Here is an 18,486-nt window from a genome sequence, read left to right on the forward strand (position 1 = left end):
GCACAGGCAGATGCCTCCTTCTTTAAAGGCTCAAACTGACGCCACAGGGCAGCTGCCATCCATAGAATACCTATAACAAGAATCAGTGAAGGAGAGTGATGTGGCAAACCAGTTTATCTGTATAACAGTGTGATCACCAATGCAGGTGAGTCAGAAGAAATAAGGAATCAGCAAAAGCACAAAACTTGAGGCGGTAAGGCTGCTGCCTCCAGATTGTAGAAAAGATGATGTTTCTTTAATTACAGTACAAGCACATAGCTAGAAACGAGCTCACCACCATAATAATTTTTCACTTTGATATTAAATTTTTATTTTTAAATGCTTTTTATAAATGGAGTTTAACAAATTATGATTCTTCATATTACAGCATAATAGTGGTTGAACCAACAAACTCGGTTAAAGGGAAGTTTCAATGGTGCTGCTAAATATTAAAGGTCAAAATGCCTAGAGACCAAAATACTAATAGTTACATCAATCTCATTTTGCTTTGCTATCACACTCACCTACGTTATCTGTTACATATTGCATTTTATATCACATTCAAAGGAACAGTATTGAAGCATTATTTGTATTGGGTTTTTTCAGACTACACCTAGTTTAAACAGAATTGAGATGCTGCAAATATTAAGTATCCAACCTGAACAGACATGAGTTAATCCTTGTGAATTTAGTCCAGACAAATGTGAGTTATTGCAAAGGTGATCTATCTAGCCCAGACAGATATGTCCTGTTGAAAGGTCAACAACCTGAAACGTTAACTGTTTCTACCTCCACAGATGCTGTTTGACCTACTGAATATTTCCAGCATTTCCAGTTTTATTTTAGGCAGATGTGAGAAACTGTCGAGGCTACATAACTGGTCCAAACAGATATGAGTTGCTGTTGCAGATGTTATGTTATGTTCAGGCATTTACCTTGCGTTGTTGCTGTAAACACCAGTTCTTTCCCACATAATTATAATATTACCAGTTAAACACTGTAGGGAATACATACTAGGGAGCAATGGTTAGATTATATGCATAATCGAATGTTAATTTTCTAATAAGTATCCTTACGCTTTGTCATTGTAAGTTTTTTTAGCACAAGGACCACACTAAAAACATTACAAGATATGAAACTTGAAATATAAACTTAACATGAGGAATGACAAAGAACTTAAAGAAAAAGTAAAAAGGAAATGTATCAACCAATGGCTATGTCACCTAGTTTTCCACAAATCTGTTCTAAAGAATTGCCAAATACATTTCATTTTTTAAGCTGGCTCTATAGAGGTGTATATATATTTGTGCATATGGCTTTCTACTATTATCTGGACCAGAACAGGTTCCCTTTTGTTGCATGATTCTTAGGAAGTTACATTCAGTTTATTCAAAAGTTAAACTGTAACTAACAACAAAAGCATCACTGTACACGTACAGCTTCCTGTCTTGTGGGTTGTAGTTCATGTACTGGATGCCAGGCAGGACTTTTCGGAACTGGATATTCAGATCATTTCGCTCAACTCCGCTGGTTGTGTCAAACATGTAAAAGATCTCTTCTATTTCAGAGCTTATGTACCTGGTGGCATACACAACCCCGCACACCAAAAAGGCATTGGTTGCCGATCGTTTGAATAGGGTGGTGTTCCAGCTTTCGAGTAGTGACAGGTCAGTCGCATTGAGTTGGCTGACGACCAAGTTTCCGAAATTGAATTCGGTTGAGTAGAGGACCCAAAGCCCATTTTCATCTGTTGCTAGGTCCATGTCTGTGTACCCATAACAGGAAGAAAGTGTGCAGTATGGAAACTTGTCATTATAACCAGCAAATGGCAGGTTGGCAGATATGACCGCGTGTGTGGTCATGTTAAACCTGCAGAGCTTGCCCAAGTTGAAGCAATTGTAATAGTAGGCATCTCCATACATTATCCCACCAGAGCCTTGGGGATTATGGGTTTGAAAAGTCACATCATTGTGACCACTTTTGCTGAGGAATTTAGAATAAGAGTTGAAAACACGAATCTTAGTTCCAAATCTATTACTATTGGATAGAATTACAAGCCAGTATTGATCCTCTTTCCCAGGTGCTGGCAGTGGGTCTTTCCCCCAGGAACCATAATTGTAGGATGTCCCATAATGATTGAGCATTGAACTCTTGGGATAGGAGACTGCTTTTAATCTTCCGAAGGAACAGGACCCTGTGAGAAATCCCAACACACGCTGTTACAGTTACAGTAGACAAACATAAATATGTACCATATAATAATACTCAACACACTTAAAACACACAATGAGACCAGGAATCCATTTGATCTTTTCCATTTGTTGTGATCAAATCTCGTCGCAATTTTAGATCACCATCTGATCACCCCTCAGCCATCACTCTTCTAGAGAAAAGAGACCCACCTGTTCAGTCTTTCCTGATAGTTATACCCTCTCAGTTCTGGCATTATCTTTGTAGATCTTTTTCCTAACTCCTCCAGTGCTTTTATATTATTTTTGCAAAATGGAGCAAAACTGTGCACAGTACTCTTGAGTGTGGTCTAACCAAGGTCCCATACAAGTTTAACACAACTTCTCTGCTTTTCAGTTCCTCTTTAATCCTACTTTCTAATGATATTATAGATAAGACTGGTGGTACTAAGAGCAGTAAAATTATCATGCATATTTGGACCCTATATGTATTGGGATGGTGCTCTACTTCCTTCCAAACTGAGAACATATGCAATTAGCATGCAGTGCAACCCAATGGCTTGCATTCCTCTAAAGCAGAAACCTTACTAAACCAGCCAATGACTCACAGCAATTACATAAGTCTATTCTCTTAGAAACCCTACCAGAATGCTTAACTTTTTTCCTGGATGCTCGCTGTTGACGCAGTATATTTCCAAAGTATCTCAATCAAACGGGAAACCTTCCTGGGTAACAGTAAGCATCAGGTGATGCAACCATCAAAGGTGTTGCAGCTAAACAAAATCCTGCCCTCACTCAATGTCCACACATGGACCCTTTCCAAGCAAATTACTAGATAGAATTAGGAGCTGATTTTAACCCTTCCTAAAGCAACAGTGTTGAAGCCAATTGCACCCTGGCTGAGATCAGCTAATTCAGTAACAACAAAAGATCAAAGTTTAGCACCTTCTAGGCTGAATTACAGTGTGCCTTTAGCCACCACAATATTGAAGGAGTTTTACATTACATAAGACACACGGCACAGAAACTGGCCATTGGCCCAACCAATCCATGCCAGTGTTTATGTTCCAGTCCAACCTCCTCTCATCTTCCCTCATCTAAATCTATCATCGTAAACCTCTATTTCCTTCTCCCTCATGTGCATGTCTAGCTTCCCCTTAAATGCATCTATACCATTCACTTTAACCACTCCCTGTGGTAGCGAGTTCCACGCTTGCCATTCTCTGGATAAAGAATTTATTCTGAATTCCCTATTGAATTTCTTGGTAACTATCATAAATTGATAGCCTCTAGCTATTCTCTTCCCCACAAGAGGAAACATTCTGTATCCGCTCTATCCATGAAACTTTCATAATTTTAAAGACCTCCTAGAGAAAAGAGACCCAGCCTGTTAATCCTTTGCTGATACATATACGCACATATCTCTGGTATCATCCTTGTAAATCTTCTCCGCATCCTCTCCAGAGCCTCTATGTCCATTTAATAATACAACCAGAACTGCACGCAGTACTCTAAATGTGGTTCAAAACAGGTTTAAATTAACTTCCCTACTTTTCAATTCTATCCTGCTAGAAATAAAGCCTGATGCTTGGTTTGCTTTCTTTCTGCCCTTGCTAACCTGTGCTGCAAGTTTTAGGGTCTGATGTTTTTGTACTCCAAGATCCCTTTTTTCCTCTATCCCATCTAGACTTGCACTTTCCAAGTAATAAGTGACCTCCCTATTCTTTCTAACAAAATGTACTACCTCATATTTATCTGTATTGAACTTTAAATGCCAATTATTTACCCATTCTGCAAGTTTATTAATTTCTTCCTGTAATTTGTTGCAGTATTGGCTATCTGGGAGACTGGTTAGCTCAATTGGCTCGATGACTAGCATGTAGTTCAGAATAACTATGATTCACATTCTGGCTGAGGTAGACTTGGGGCCTACCCCTAAGAGTGGAAGGCAATGGCAAACCACCAGTGACAAAAATTGCCAAACAAATGGCTCAGGATAAAGCATCAGCAGACAATGAGTCAACGACCTGCTTCAGGCAGAGCACATCAACCATACCATACACTATCCCACTCCAATCTGCAAATTTAGAAATTGTGTTTTTGATTCCAAAGTCCAAATTATTAATGTAAATTGTGAACAGCAGTGGTCCTAGTACTGATACTTGAGCAATACCACTTCCCACCTTCTGCCACTCTAAACACCTACCTTTTATTCCCACTCTCTGCTTTCTTTCTTGAAGCCAACTATGAATCTGTTCTGCAACTTGTCCCTGACTCCACGTTCTCTGACCTTTCTCATTAGTCTATTATGGGGGACCTTATTGAAGTTGTTTTGAAAATCACATCTTGTTTTTCATTCTTTAACAGAGTCTGGGCATCACTGACTTGGCCAGCACTTATTGCCCATGCCTAATTGCCCTTGAGATGGTGGTGGTGAGCTGCTTTCTTGAATCGCTGCAGTCCATGTGGTGTAGGTACACTGACAGTGTTGTTAGGCAGGGTGTTTCAGGATCTTGACCCAGTGATAGTGAAGGAACAATGATGTAGTTCCAAGTCAGGATGGTGTGTTGTTTGGCTGTCCTTGTCCTTCTAGGTGGTAGAGGCCATGGGTTTGCATTACCATTGTCTACTTGCTATGTTACCTCCTCAAAAAATTGAAAAAGATCAGTCAACAAGATTTTTTACATCCATGCTGACTATTCATTGTTTTTTTTTGTTTCTAGATATTCTTTCCTTTAGTAGGGATTCCATTATTTTTCCTATGACCGGTGTTAAGCTGACTGGTCTATAATTCCCTGGGCAAGTTCTGTCCTCTTTTTAAATTTAAGAATTAAATTAGCCATCCAACAGTCCCTCTGGCATTGCCCCTTTTTCTAACAAATTATTACATATGTGTAGTAATTCCTCTTCTGTCTCTTCCTTGGATTATTTTAAAATATGTGGATGCAATCGATCCAGATCAGGTACTTTATCCTCTTTGAGTTTGATTAGTTTATTCAACAGGAACTCCCTGGAATTCCTTCCCTAACAGCACTGTGAGTGTTCCTACAACACATGGACTGCAGCAGTTCAAGGTGGCTCACCAACACCTTCTCAAGGGCAATTAGGGATGGGCAACAAATTGTTAGTCCAAATTGTCACCTAGCTAGCGACAGTCGCATCCCATGAACAAAGAAAAAGAAAATTCAATACAACCCCTTTTTTATTCTAAACGTACTTACCTCATTGCTCATCTTATCATTCAATGTAATTTCTACCTGTTTTAGCTCCCTGTGAAATGCTGAGGCAAAATAATTATTTAATATTTCTGCCATTTCTCTATCATTACCTGTGGTATTATCCTGTCCACCCCTTAATGGTCCTAATCCCATCACTGCCTTCCTTTTTTCATCAATGTGAGCTTTGACATTTCTTTCAGTGTGTGATTCCCAAGGTAACTCATGAGTTGCCAATGAGCTCCCATATCCCGTATGATCAGTGGGAAGAGGAGGAATTCCTAATCCACTGCACTAATCCAGGGCTGAAGTTTAAAATACTTAGCGGTCAAGTGTTGATGATTTGTATGTTGTATAAAGTGTCTGCCCTCTGGTTACCCTGAATTACAGAAACTTCTTTACTGTAAAGATCTGTTCATTTTGTTCTCATTTGTTCTTGAGATTTCAGCAACACTGACAAACAGCCCATTCCTGGTCACCCTGAGTACATTAAGATTTAACCACATAGTTTAGGACTGGAGACACATATAGGTCTGACTGGGCAACAGTGGCAAGTTATCTTTCCTGAAGGATTTTTTTTCAGTACCAGTCCACAAATTTATTTATCTGATGAAAAGTCACAGATCTGAAATATTCACTCTGCACAGATACCAGACCTGCTGAGTATTTCCGGCATTTTCTGTCTTTATTACAAAGTTATTGAGTTCAGTTTCACAACTTGGCATGCTGGGATTTGAACTTATGACTCTGGGTTGCTAGTTGAGTGAAGCAACTAGCAGGCTATCGTACTTGTGAGACTTTATACCTTGCCTGGTAAACCACTACAGTTGTTTACTTGTTGTCTGACTGAAATTCTATGCTCACTATGCTTTAAATGCTGGATTGTGTGAATGCGAGGAAAACCAAAACTGAGTTAATAAAATGGGTGATTACACAATTTGGGGAGAAGTATCATTTGTAGTTTTATTTATTCATTCATAGTTTTTGAGCATCACTGGCTAGACCTGCATTCATTGCCCATCCCTAATTGCCTTTGAAAAGGTGGTGGTGAGCTGCCTTCTTGAGCTAGAGCTGCAACCAGCTGAGATGGCAATAGCATAAAACAAGTGATGTTGGACATGCCAAGTCAGGGAAAATTTTGTAGGGCTACAGCAAAAGAGCTGGGGAATGGGAGTTATTGCATTACTGTTTCAAAGAACTGGCACAGGTATGATGGTCCGAATGGGCGCCTTCTATGCTGTATGACTCTATGAAAATATGAAAACATCTAGTGACAACTGGCTGCCACTGGGCATCATATTAGCTAGTGACTCAGTATTATGTGGAGGCTAAACGCAGTCAGTTTTGAAACTGATCCACTTATTTTGGCTTTTCCAGCCCATTTACCTTTGAACAACTGAGTTTCTTTGGTGCAAAAATTGAAAGCGACAAAACTGACTTAATACAGCTAGCCTTTCACAGCAGCAAGATTTCATGTCACTTGAATATTAAACATCAGGGCAGATTCTCCCTCTTGTCCATGGAGTGACAGCTTTGCCAGTTGTACTCACCTGGCTGTGGACTGACATATGGGGTTGGCGTCGCTAATAGTGCATTCTGGCAAGAGGTCAGACTCCTTTGGAGGATGATATTTCTTCTGTGCTCTTTAACTACTTTAAGTCGGTCGTATTTCTCCATTTCATCTACTTTGCTAGTAATATTTTGCACCTGTTGGATAAAGAAAGAACATAAGAAAGAATTTGCACTTATATAGCACCTTAGACCAACTCAGGGTGTCCAAAAATGCTTTGCAGCCACTTTTGAAATGTAGTCACTGTTGGAATGTAGGAAACATGGTAGCCAATTTTGGCACAGTTAACACCCACAAAAAGTAATGTGATAATGGCTAAATAACCTTTTTTTTTAACTAAAGTTGGTTGGATAAGTGACATAGATCCCCTGATTCCTTGCCAAGTTTCTCCAGTGATTAGTTGACCTACACTAACCAGAAAGGCCCCAAGTTTGATTCCCAATTTGGGATGAATTAGATTCCTCTCAGTCACGGAAGTTTCAAGTGGCTTCACACCTCTCCAACCCTCACTGCTACACATACACACACAGACACACACACACAAAGCCAACCAACCAACACTGAACCCTGGTTACCTGTATATCCAGATCCGTTGTCTCATCATTGTTCCGAGAGCACTTTTGTTGAAGTTGGCTAAGCAAGTCATTCAGCTCAGCAATTTCGATCTCTATTATTCGAAATGAAATGATACTATATAGTTCACCATCATATTCTTCTTTAAATTCATTAATGCGCTTAACAAGCTCCTTCAGCCTCTGCTCTACGTTGGCAATAATTTCAATAGGTTCACTGAACTGTGAATTAAATAAAAAGCATGTTTCTTTGTTAAAAAGATTGAAATAGGAATTAACTGGTTAACAGCAAACACTCATACTTGAGCATAACAGAGACTGACACCTCAGTGCAGTACCGAGGGAGTGCCACACTGACGTACTCTCTTTCAGATGAGACGTTAACCGGGGTTTATCTGTAATCTCGGGTTAAAGACAAAGAATCATACTACTACTAGGAGAACAGGGTTTTTTTTTCCTGGTGCCTCAGCCAACAGTTATCTCTTAGCTAACCTAAGACAAACGATCATGTCTTGTTGATTGTTGCACAATTTCCTACAACAATGATTATACTTCAAGAAAGTATTTTCATCGGCTGTATAGCACTGTGGGACAACCTCAGGTCATGAAAGGCGCTACATAAATGCAAGTCTTTATTTCTTTCGGAAGAAAAAGGCCCTCTGACATCCCCTTCCTCCCTATACGTGTCGAGACAGTGCAGTAAAGTCTCCAATTTGCATTCCAAAGCCTGCCAATAGCTGGGGCGAGCCACAGTCTCAGCACAATAATTGATTCGTTTCCACACGGGCACTGGGAGAGCTGGGTCACAAGATGCAAAGAGTTCATAGTTTGTTGGAGTGGGGACGGCGCTTGCAGCTTTCTGGCTGAAGTTTCCGGAAGATAGGAGTTGACTGTTGCCGCACACTCACCTGTTGAACGTTCAGCCTGTGGCTGCAGCTCTCAGAGATCGAATACAGTTGCTCAAGTTGTTGGTGAGGGAATGGCCCATCTGACACCTGAAGATCGCAGTAACATCTCTTCGCGGCCCGAGCCTCTCCTGGAACATCACGATCTGCCTAATGAAATGACGGGCAAAGGAGAATTCATTGCAAAATCTCAATAAGTGTATCAAACCTCAGCATCAAAAACTGGGGCCAGAAGTAAAACCATTCCCGCCCCTCATTTTATAGATTTGGTTCAGTCATGTTGTCTATGATCAACTGCTGGAAGGATTTGGTAAAGTGTGATCGAACGCACTTTACTTACAGAAGCAAGGCTCAGGAATAAAAAGAAGTCGAATATCCCCATCACTCCTACCCAAATATAGTTGCGGAACTTGAGCCGCTGATTCTGGAGATAGCGGTATTTATAGGAGGGGGGGGGCGGGGATCAGGGAGGTGCGATTGACCCGGGGTCCCTCCCATAACAGTTATTCTCACGTCGCTGGATGAGTTACTCTTCAATGTTGATCGAGGGGGAAACAATATTACCCGCTCAGCGTTGGGTCTGCCAGAAGTGTAATCGCATCCATAGCCTGCACTTCCAAAGCCTTGCAGAGACCTTTTTGGTGTTAAAGAAAGAATCTTCAATTTACTGAGGAAGGGCTGTACCTTAGTTACTACCTTGACCTGAACCCCAGTGACTCAAACAAGGGCGGGTGGTCAGAAGGTAGGGTTCCCAACCCTCCAGGATTGGCCTGGAGTCTCCAGGAATTGAAGATCAATCTCCAGGATACTGCTGTGTGAAACACTGGAGAAAAATGATTGGGACTTGAAAAAGATTATTTATTTTTTTGGTCATATTCTTTGAGTTACTCGTCGCAGGATTCCTATCCTCTGACCTGCTCTTGTAGCCACAGTACTTCTGTTTAGAAATAGTTGAAGCTGTAGAATAAACCCCTTCATTGTTGAATGACCTCGTGTGCATAATGTATTGTGTGCTGAGATTGTCACAAGTTTATTTGAGTGAACTGATTTTCTAGTGCAAGGTCACCTTACTTTGCAAAATCCACACAGTGCTTAAGGAGCAGTGCTCCTAGTACTTCTGCATTGGGCTACATTTGGTCACCACTGCTTCTACACCCATGCTATGTATCACTTTCTGCATATATTCTGCATTAATTATCTTGTTTCCTCTTTCTCTACAGGTCTACATCCCTTAGTTTATACTTGGTATGTCCAAATCTGTTCTGCCCTTGAGCAGGTCCCCACTCAAGTCTCAGGTACACAAGATTCTTCATATGAGGCAAAGGTAGCTAAGGTGATTTCATTTGCTTTCCTCATCTTTTGTATCTTTGTAGTACCTTCTCTTGGTACTCCGTGGCTGAAACTGAGACTAAAATGACCCACTTCCCTGAATAATTCCCCCAACCAAACCCATTGGACACAAGTCATGTCCAAGTATAATATCCTATTCTTCACTTGACTAAAGCTGTACCTATCCCAAAACCATTCCTTTTCAATTCTTCACAATTCATATTTCTACCATGGGGCAATTAGCACTAGTTCACTTAGTTATTGGTTAATACAGCATTGATGCAGTCTTATCTATCCTGTTTACTATCCCATCTCAGCATGATGTTATGTACCATTACTTGCCTGAAACCCTCAGCTGTATTTCTCGCTCCCTTGTGGAATCCCTTTGCAGGGATGTTGTATGGAATGTAGGGACTGAAATCTTGTGGCCCACTCTCTGACTTGTGCACCTTTACAAGCTTAGCTATCCTTGTTGCCTTGGATATTTCCCGATTGAGAAATATAGCACAACATTAACAGTGATTCGATGTCCTGTATTCTTTATGAACAATTAACATTTCCATTGACATTAGTTGTTTTGACTTTGTGTCTTGCCCACATGTGCACATTCACTTTCACTAATGTATAACTCTTAATAAACTTTCTACAGGTCTCAAACTCTGCAACTGAGACAAAAACAAAAATACCTGGAAAAACTCAGCAGGTCTGGCAGCATCTGCGGAGAGGAGCACAGTTAACGTTTTGAGTCCGCATGACTCTTCAACAGAACTAAGGAAAAATAGAAAAGAGGTGAAATATAAGCTGGTTTAAGGGGAGGGGGGGTGGGGGTGGGACAAGAAGAGTTGGATAGAGGACCAGTGATAGGTGGAGATAACCAAAAGATGTCACAGACAAAAGGACAAAGGTGTTGAAGGTGGTGATATTATCTAAAGGAATGTGCTAATTAAGGGTAGAAAGCAGGACGAGCAAGGTACAGATAGTCCTAGTGGGGGTGGGGTGGGGTGAAGGAATCGAAAAAGGCTAAAAGGTAGAGATAAAACAATGGATGGAAATACATTTAAAAATGATGGAAATAGGTGGGAAAAGAAAAATCTATATAAATTATTGGAAAAAATAAAAAGTAGGGGGAAAATCGAAAAGGGGGTGAGGATGGAGGAGAGAGTTCATGATCTAAAATTGTTGAACTCAGTATTCAGTCCAGAAGGCTGTAAAGTGCCTAGTCAGAAGATAAGGTGCTGTTCCTCCAGTTTGCGTTGAGCTTCACTGGAACAATGCAGCAGACCAAGGATGGACATGTGGGCAGGAGAGCAGGGTGGAGTGTTGAAATGGCAAGCGACAGGGAGGTCTGGGTAATGCTTGCGGACAGACCGAAGATGTTCTGCAAAGCGGTCACCCAGTCTGCGTTTGGTCTCTCCAATGTAGAGGAAACCGCATTGGGAGCAACAAATGCAGTAGACTAAGTTGAGGGAAGTGCACATGAAATGCTGCTTCACTTGAAAGGAGTGTTTGGGCCCTTGGACGGTGAGGAGAAGGGAAGTAAAGGGGCAATTGTTGCCCCTTCTGCGGTTGCATGGGAAGGTGCCATGGGAGGGGGTTGAGGTGTAGGGGGTGATGGAGGAGTGGACCAGAGTGTCACGGAAGGAACGATCCCTATGGAATGCCGCCAGGGGGGTGAAGGGAAGATGTGTTTGGTGGTGGCATCATGCTGGAGTTGGTGGAAATGGCGGAGGATGATCCTTTGAATGCGGAGGCTGGTGGGGTGATAAGTGACGACAAGGGGAACCCTATCATGTTTCTGGGAGGGAGAAGAAGGTGTGAGGGCGGATGCGCGGGAGATGGGCCGGACATGTTTGAGGGCCCTGTCAACCACCGTGGGTGGAAAACCTCGGTTAAGGAAGAAGGAGGACATGTCAGAGGAACTGTTTTTGAAAGTGGCATCATCAGAACAGATGCGACGGAGGCGAAGGAACTGAGAGGATGGGATGGAGTCCTTACAGGAAGCGGGGTGTGAGGAGCTGTAGTCGAGGTAGCTGTGGGAATCGGTAGGCTTGTAATGGATATTGGTGGACAGTCTATCACCAGAAATTGAGACAGAGAGATCAAGGAAGGGAAGGGAAGTCTCAGAGATGGACCATGTGAAAATAATGGAGGGGTGGAAATTGGAAGCAAAATTAATACATTTTTCCAGGTCCAGACAAGAGCATGAAGCAGCACCGAAGTAATCATCGATGTACCGGAGAATGAATTGTGGGAGGGGGCCGGAGTAGGACTGGAACAAGGAATGTTCCACATACCCCATAATGAGACAGGCATAGCTGGGGCCCATGCGGCAACCCATAGCCACACCTTTTATTTGGAGGAAGTGAGAGGAGTTTAAGGAGAAATTGTTCAGTGTGAGAACAAGTTCAGCCAGACGGAGGAGAGTAGTGGTGGATGGGGATTGTCCGGGCCTCTGTTCGAGGAAGAAGTGGAGAGCCATCAGACCATCCCGGTGGGGTATGGAGGTATAGAGGGATTGGACGTCCATGGTGAAGAGGAGGCGGTTGGGGCCAGGGAACTGGAAATTGTTGATATGATGTAGGGTGTCAGAGGAATCATGGATGTAGGTGGGAAGGGACTGGACAAGGTCCAACCCTGACATTGTCATCAAACCCGCTGACAATTGTGGTGCTGTTGTTGTCTGGCGCACTGACCTCTACCTCACAGAGGCTGAGCGTCAACTCGCAGACACTTCCTCCTACCTCTCACTGGACCATGACCCCACCACTGAACATCAAGCCATTGTTTCCAGGACTGTTACTGACCTAATCTCCTCTGGAGATCTTCCTTCCACAGCTTCCAACCTGATAGTCTCCCAACCTCGGACAGCCTGCTTCTACCTCCTACCCAAAATCCACAAACAGGACTGTCCCAGCAGACCAATCATGTCAGCCTGTTCCTGCCCCACGGAACTCATTTCTTGCTATCTTGACTCCATTCTCTCTCCCCTTGTCCAGTCCCTTCCCACCTACATCCGTGATTCCTCTGACACCCTACATCATATCAACAATTTCCAATTCCCTGGCCCCAACCACCTCCTCTTCACCATTGACGTCCAATCCCTCTACACCTCCATCCCCCACCGGGATGGTCTGATGGCTCTCCGCTTCATCCTTGAACAGAGGCCCGGACAATCCCCATCCACCACTACTCTCCTCCTTCTGGCTGAACTTGTTCTCACACTGAACAATTTCTCCTTAAACTCCTCTCACTTCCTCCAAATAAAAGGTGTGGCTATGGGTACCCGCATGGGCCCCAGCTATGCCTGTCTCTTTATGGGGTATGTGGAACATTCCTTGTTCCAGTCCTACTCCGGCCCCCTCCCACAACTCTTTCTCCAGTACATTGATGATTACTTCGGTGCTGCTTCATGCTCTCGTCTGGACCTGGAAAAATGTATTAATTTTGCTTCCAATTTCCACCCTTCCATCATTTTCATATGGTCCATCTCTGAGACTTCCCTTCCCTTCCTTGACCTCTCTGTCTCAATTTCTGGTGATAGACTGTCCACCAATATCCATTACAAGCCTACCGACTTCCACAGCTACCTCGACTACAGCTCCTCACACCCCGCTTCCTGTAAGGATTCCATCCCATTCTCTCAGTTCCTTCGCCTCCGTCACATCTGTTCTGATGATGCCACTTTCAAAAACAGTTCCTCTGACATGTCCTCCTTCTTCCTTAACCGAAGTTTTCCACCCACGGTGGTTGACAGGGTCCTCAACCGTGTCCGGCCCATCTCCCACGCATCCGCCCTCACACCTTCCTCTCCCTCCCAGAAACATGATAGGGTCCCCCTTGTCGTCACTTATCACCACACCAGCCTCCGCATTCAAAGGATCATCCTCTGCCATTTCCACCAACTCCAGCATGATGCCACCACCAAACACATCTTCCCTTCAACCCCTGGCGGCATTCCATAGGGATCATTCCCTCCATGACACCCTGGTCCACTCCTCCATCACCCCCTACACCTCAACTCCCTCCCACGGCACCTTCCCATGCAACCGCAGAAGGTGCAACACCCGCCCCTTTACTTCCCCTCTCCTCGCCATCCAAGGGCCCAAACACTCCTTTCAAGTGAAGCAGAATTTCACGTGCACTTCCCTCGACTTAGTCTACTGCAGTTGTTGCTCCCAATGCGGTTTTCTCTACATTGGAGAGACCAAACGCAGACTGGGTGACCGCTTTGCAGAACATCTTCGGTCTGTCCGCAAGCATTACCCAGACCTCCCTGTCGCTTGCCATTTCAACACTCCACCCTGCTCTCCTGCCCACATGTCCGTCCTTGGCTTGCTGCATTGTTCCAGTGAAGCTCAATGCAAACTGGAGGAACAGCACCTCATCTTCTGACTAGGCACTTTACAGCCTTCCAGACTGAATATTGAGTTCAACAATTTTAGATCATGAATTCTCTCCTCCATCCCCACCCCCTTTCCGATTTTCCCCCCCTTTTTGTTTTTTCCAATAATTTATATAGATTTTTCTTTTCCCACCTATTTCCATTATTTTTAAATGTATTTCCATCCATTGTTTTATCTCTACCTTTTAGCCTTTTTCGATTCCTTCACCCCACCCCACCCCCACTAGGACTATCTGTACCTTGCTCGTCCTTCTTTCTACCCTTAATTAGCACATTCCTTTAGATAATATCACCACCTTCAACACCTTTGTCCTTTTGTCTGACATCTTTTGGTTATCTCCACCTATCACTGGCCCTCTATCCAGCTCTTCTTGTCTCACCTCCCCTTAAACCAGCTTGTATTTAACCTCTTTTCTATTTTTCCTTAGTTCTGTTGAAGAGTCATGTGGACTCGAAACGTTAACTGTGCTCCTCTCTGCAGATGCTGCCAGACCTGCTGAGTTTTTCCAGGTATTTTTGTTTTTGTTTTGGATTTCCAGCATCTGCAGTTTTTTGCTTTTATCTGCAACTGAGATATTAGGGAAGAGTTATTTTACTTTGTTGCAGAATGATTCAACAATACAGTTAAGGCCACTGTGATTTAGATGCTAATATTGGGACACCAGCATTAAAGCTAACTAATATGTAAAACATAGGAACAAATTATTACAAAATAGGATGTTATAACAAGTATAACAAATAAGTTTGAAAATCAGCAGTTTTCATAGTGTTTCCTCAATTGCCAATGAAAACTACTAACCTCAATGCAGAGTGTGCAAAATATTTTTAGCCACACTTCTTCTTACAGTGGCACGTATGGCCACCAGTAAATGACTCATGCTGCAATTTTTGGATTGTGGAAAGAACTACTCGACTTCTGTGGTATTGACGTGGACTGAAGTAATTAAGTAACAACAAATTGATCAGTACAAATCGTCTAAAGCAATTTTTCAGAACATTACCAGATCAGCAATAGAATGGATTAGATGGAGATGGAAGTACTTCACCTTCTACATTGCCCCATCTAGCACTTGTAGGTCAGATACAGTGCAGGTTATATACTTTGCCCCGGCATCAGCCCTTAATTTGAATCTCAAAAGGGTACCCCTTGGTGCAGCACAGCAACATTTCCAATGTGGGTACTAGTTGTATACATGGTGTCTTAGTAATGAATTATGGATAGTTCGTATGTGGAGCAATATTGCTGCTATTGATAGGCTACAGGGAAAATATATTGTTTGTTCTAATTTTATCTTTTTAAACTAAAGAATGAAGAAAGTTGACAGAGGGAAATGAGGGAATTATAGACAAGTTTACCTAACATATGTTGTTGGGAAATTTCTGATGTTTATATTTAAGGCTAGAGTGACTGATCACTGACTGGGCCTGCAATGGGTGGAGAGAGAAAAACAATAAGCGGGAAAGCCTACTTGACCTCATCCTCACCAATCTACCAGTTGCAGATGCATCTGTCCATGACAGTACAGGTAGGAGTGACCACCACACAGTCCTTCTGGAGACAAAATTCCCACCGAACACACCCTCCATTTTGTTGTGTGCCACTATCACCGTGATAGATTACGAATGGAGCTAACAGCTCAAAACTGGACATCCATAAGGCACCGTGGGCCATCTGCAGAATTCTATTCAACTACAATTTTTAATCTCATAGTCCTACACTCTATCATTATGATCAAGCCAGGGGGTCAATCCTGGTTCAATGAATATAGGAGAGAAACACCAGACATCCCTAAAATTGAGGTGCTAACCTGGTTAAGGCACAACTTGGGACTACATGCATGCTAAACAGCAGAAGTAGCATGTGATAGACAGAGCAAAACGATCCCACAATCAATGAAGACTTGTGTTCCAAATCTAGCTGTGCCCCTAGCTCTTCCAGTACAGCTACAAAACTAGTATCTACCCGACAATGTGGAAAATTGCCCAGACATGTCCTGTCCACAAGCAGGACAAATCCAATATGGCCAGTTATTGTTCTATTAGTCTACTCTCAACTATCAGCAAAGTGATGAAAGGTATCGTCGACAATTCTAGTAAGTGGCATTTGCTCAGCAACAACCTGCCACCAATGCTCATGTGGGTTCTGCCAGGCCCACTCAGTTCCAGACTCCATTAAGGTCTTCGTCCAAACATGAACTAAAGACCAGAACTTCAGAGGTGAGGTGAGAGTGATTGTTCTTGACATCAAGGCAGTATTTGACTGAGGGTAGCATCTAAAAGCTCTAGCAAAATCAAAGTCAATGGGAATCAGGTGGACACCTCTCCACTCGTTGAACTCATACCTTGTACAAAGGAGGATGGTTATGGTTTTTGGCGGCCAATCACCTTAGTCTTAGGACATCACTACAGGAGTTCCTCAGAGTAGTGTCCTAGGCCCAACCATCTTCAGCTGCTTCATTAATGACCTTCAGAAGTGGGAAACTCTTTCGAGTTATCAACAGTCACAGATTGCAACTCTTTCGAGTACAATCACAGTTCTTGGTTTTCCGGGAGTGGGACGTGAACCCACAACCCTCTGATTCAAAGGTGAGGGCGCTATGAACTGCACAATGTTCAGTACCATTCATTGGCTCCTCAAATCATGAAGCAGTCTGTGCCCCCATGCAGCAATATTGGATAACATTCAGGCTTGGGCTAATAGGTAACAAGAAGCATTCATGCCACATAAGTGCCAGGCAATGACCACCTCCAACAAAAGAGAATCTAACCATCTCTCCTTGATGTTCAATGGCATTACCATCGTTAAATCCCACGCTATTAACATCTTGGAAGTTATCATTGATCAGAAACTTAACTTGATCTGCCATAGTTATAGGTCACACTTGGAATACTATGAATAGTTCTGGATACTACATCTAGGAAAGATAGATTGTCCTTGGAAGTAGTGCAGTGTAGATTTACAAGGACGATACCTGGATTCCAAAGGTTAAGCTACAAGGAGCGACTAAACAAACTAGCATGGTACCCCCAGGAATTTAGAAGATTAAAGGGTGATTTGATTGAGTTTTCAAGATATTAAGGGGAACAGGTCGGTTAGATTGGAGAAACTATTTCCCCAGTTGGGTAGTCTAGGACTAGGGGGCATAGTTTAAAGATTAGAGCCAGACCTTTCAGGAGTGAATTAGGAAACACTTCTTCATGCAAAAGGTGGTGGAATTCTTCCACAAATGGAAATTGATGCTATACCAGTTGTTAATTTTAAAATAGAGAATGATAGATTTTTGTTACTAAGGGAGATGAAGCAAAGGGTGGGGTGGGGGTATATGGAATCAGGTTGCAGATCAGTCATTGAATGGTGGAGCAGTCTTGAGGGGCTATATGGCCTATTCCTGTTCCTATGTTTCTAGAAAAGCAGGAAGCATTGATAAGATGCAGTTTAATACAAGCAAAAACAAATGGCTCCAAAATAAGACAGAATACTCAAATCCTCATTGAGTATTGTGAAAACATTTGAAAACAACATTGACCACACTTCAAAAGTTCTTAAATAGCTATCAGTGCTTTGGGAAATTTTGAGACTGTGAAAAGCACTATATAAATGCATGTCTTTCTTCTGCTTTCTTTGAAATTGGTCTTTGGTGAAAGTGTGAATTAAGTGACACTGAATTGAAAGCTTGTTTTACACCAGGCCTGATTTTGTTTTCTTGGGAATGATGTAAAGTTGTCTGTCAAATCAGTATCATCCATTTCACCCTTTCCTCATTGTAACTTCAAAAACCCTGTTAAGTGGTCTCAGGACTGAGTTTATGTTTCATTTGCCTGTTTCCTCCATCCTGCATTCGAGTCATCATTATCCACTGACCTAGTTGCTTGAAGTTGGATTCCCAAAACTAAGCTGATTTTAAACTTGCATTTTTTGAAGAAGAAGAAACATTCATAATCATATTGATATTGTTCCAGGCACCAGTTCCTGATGTTGTGGATGGCTTCCATTTGCATGTTGAGATTGTTCTTCATGAACAGCGAACAAACATGTTGAGGGTGAGAATTTCTTTGAGGGTTATAATTTTATGAAGAAGACATGTTGGTGAAGAAATATTAAATGCTCCTTGAGGTCTCATCTGTGTATGTAAAAGAAGATGTGTTTTCACCATGATTGCATCATAAGGCAGGTTGTCAGAAAATGATACCACCTACCATGGGCTCGACAGCCAGCATCTAGAACAGGGGTGGCTCTTTTCAAGCTTTTGCAGGCGACACCTATCGGGTCAGTCCCTCTTCATGATGAATCATGCAAGTTACAGACCCAGTTTTTTTATAATCAG

General features: G+C 42.5%; 1 protein-coding gene across 1 annotated transcript; it reads right to left on the minus strand.

Annotated features, from left to right (window-relative positions):
• Window positions 1-213: 213 nt before the first annotated feature.
• Window positions 214-8,874, minus strand: LOC144681898 (olfactomedin-4-like). The gene is made up of 5 exons (XM_078544024.1): window positions 8,771-8,874; window positions 8,434-8,580; window positions 7,529-7,747; window positions 6,934-7,090; window positions 214-2,173 (listed from the first exon to the last, which is right to left on the minus strand). Exons 1-5 carry the CDS (start codon window positions 8,810-8,812, stop codon window positions 1,365-1,367), a joined length of 1,374 nt encoding a protein of 457 aa, XP_078400150.1. The 5' UTR covers window positions 8,813-8,874; the 3' UTR covers window positions 214-1,364.
• Between the last annotated feature and the right edge of the window lie 9,612 nt (window positions 8,875-18,486).

This window comes from Cetorhinus maximus, chromosome 6, assembly GCF_964194155.1.
Source record: "Cetorhinus maximus chromosome 6, sCetMax3.hap1.1, whole genome shotgun sequence".
In the NCBI taxonomy this organism is placed as follows: domain Eukaryota; kingdom Metazoa; phylum Chordata; class Chondrichthyes; order Lamniformes; family Cetorhinidae; genus Cetorhinus; species Cetorhinus maximus.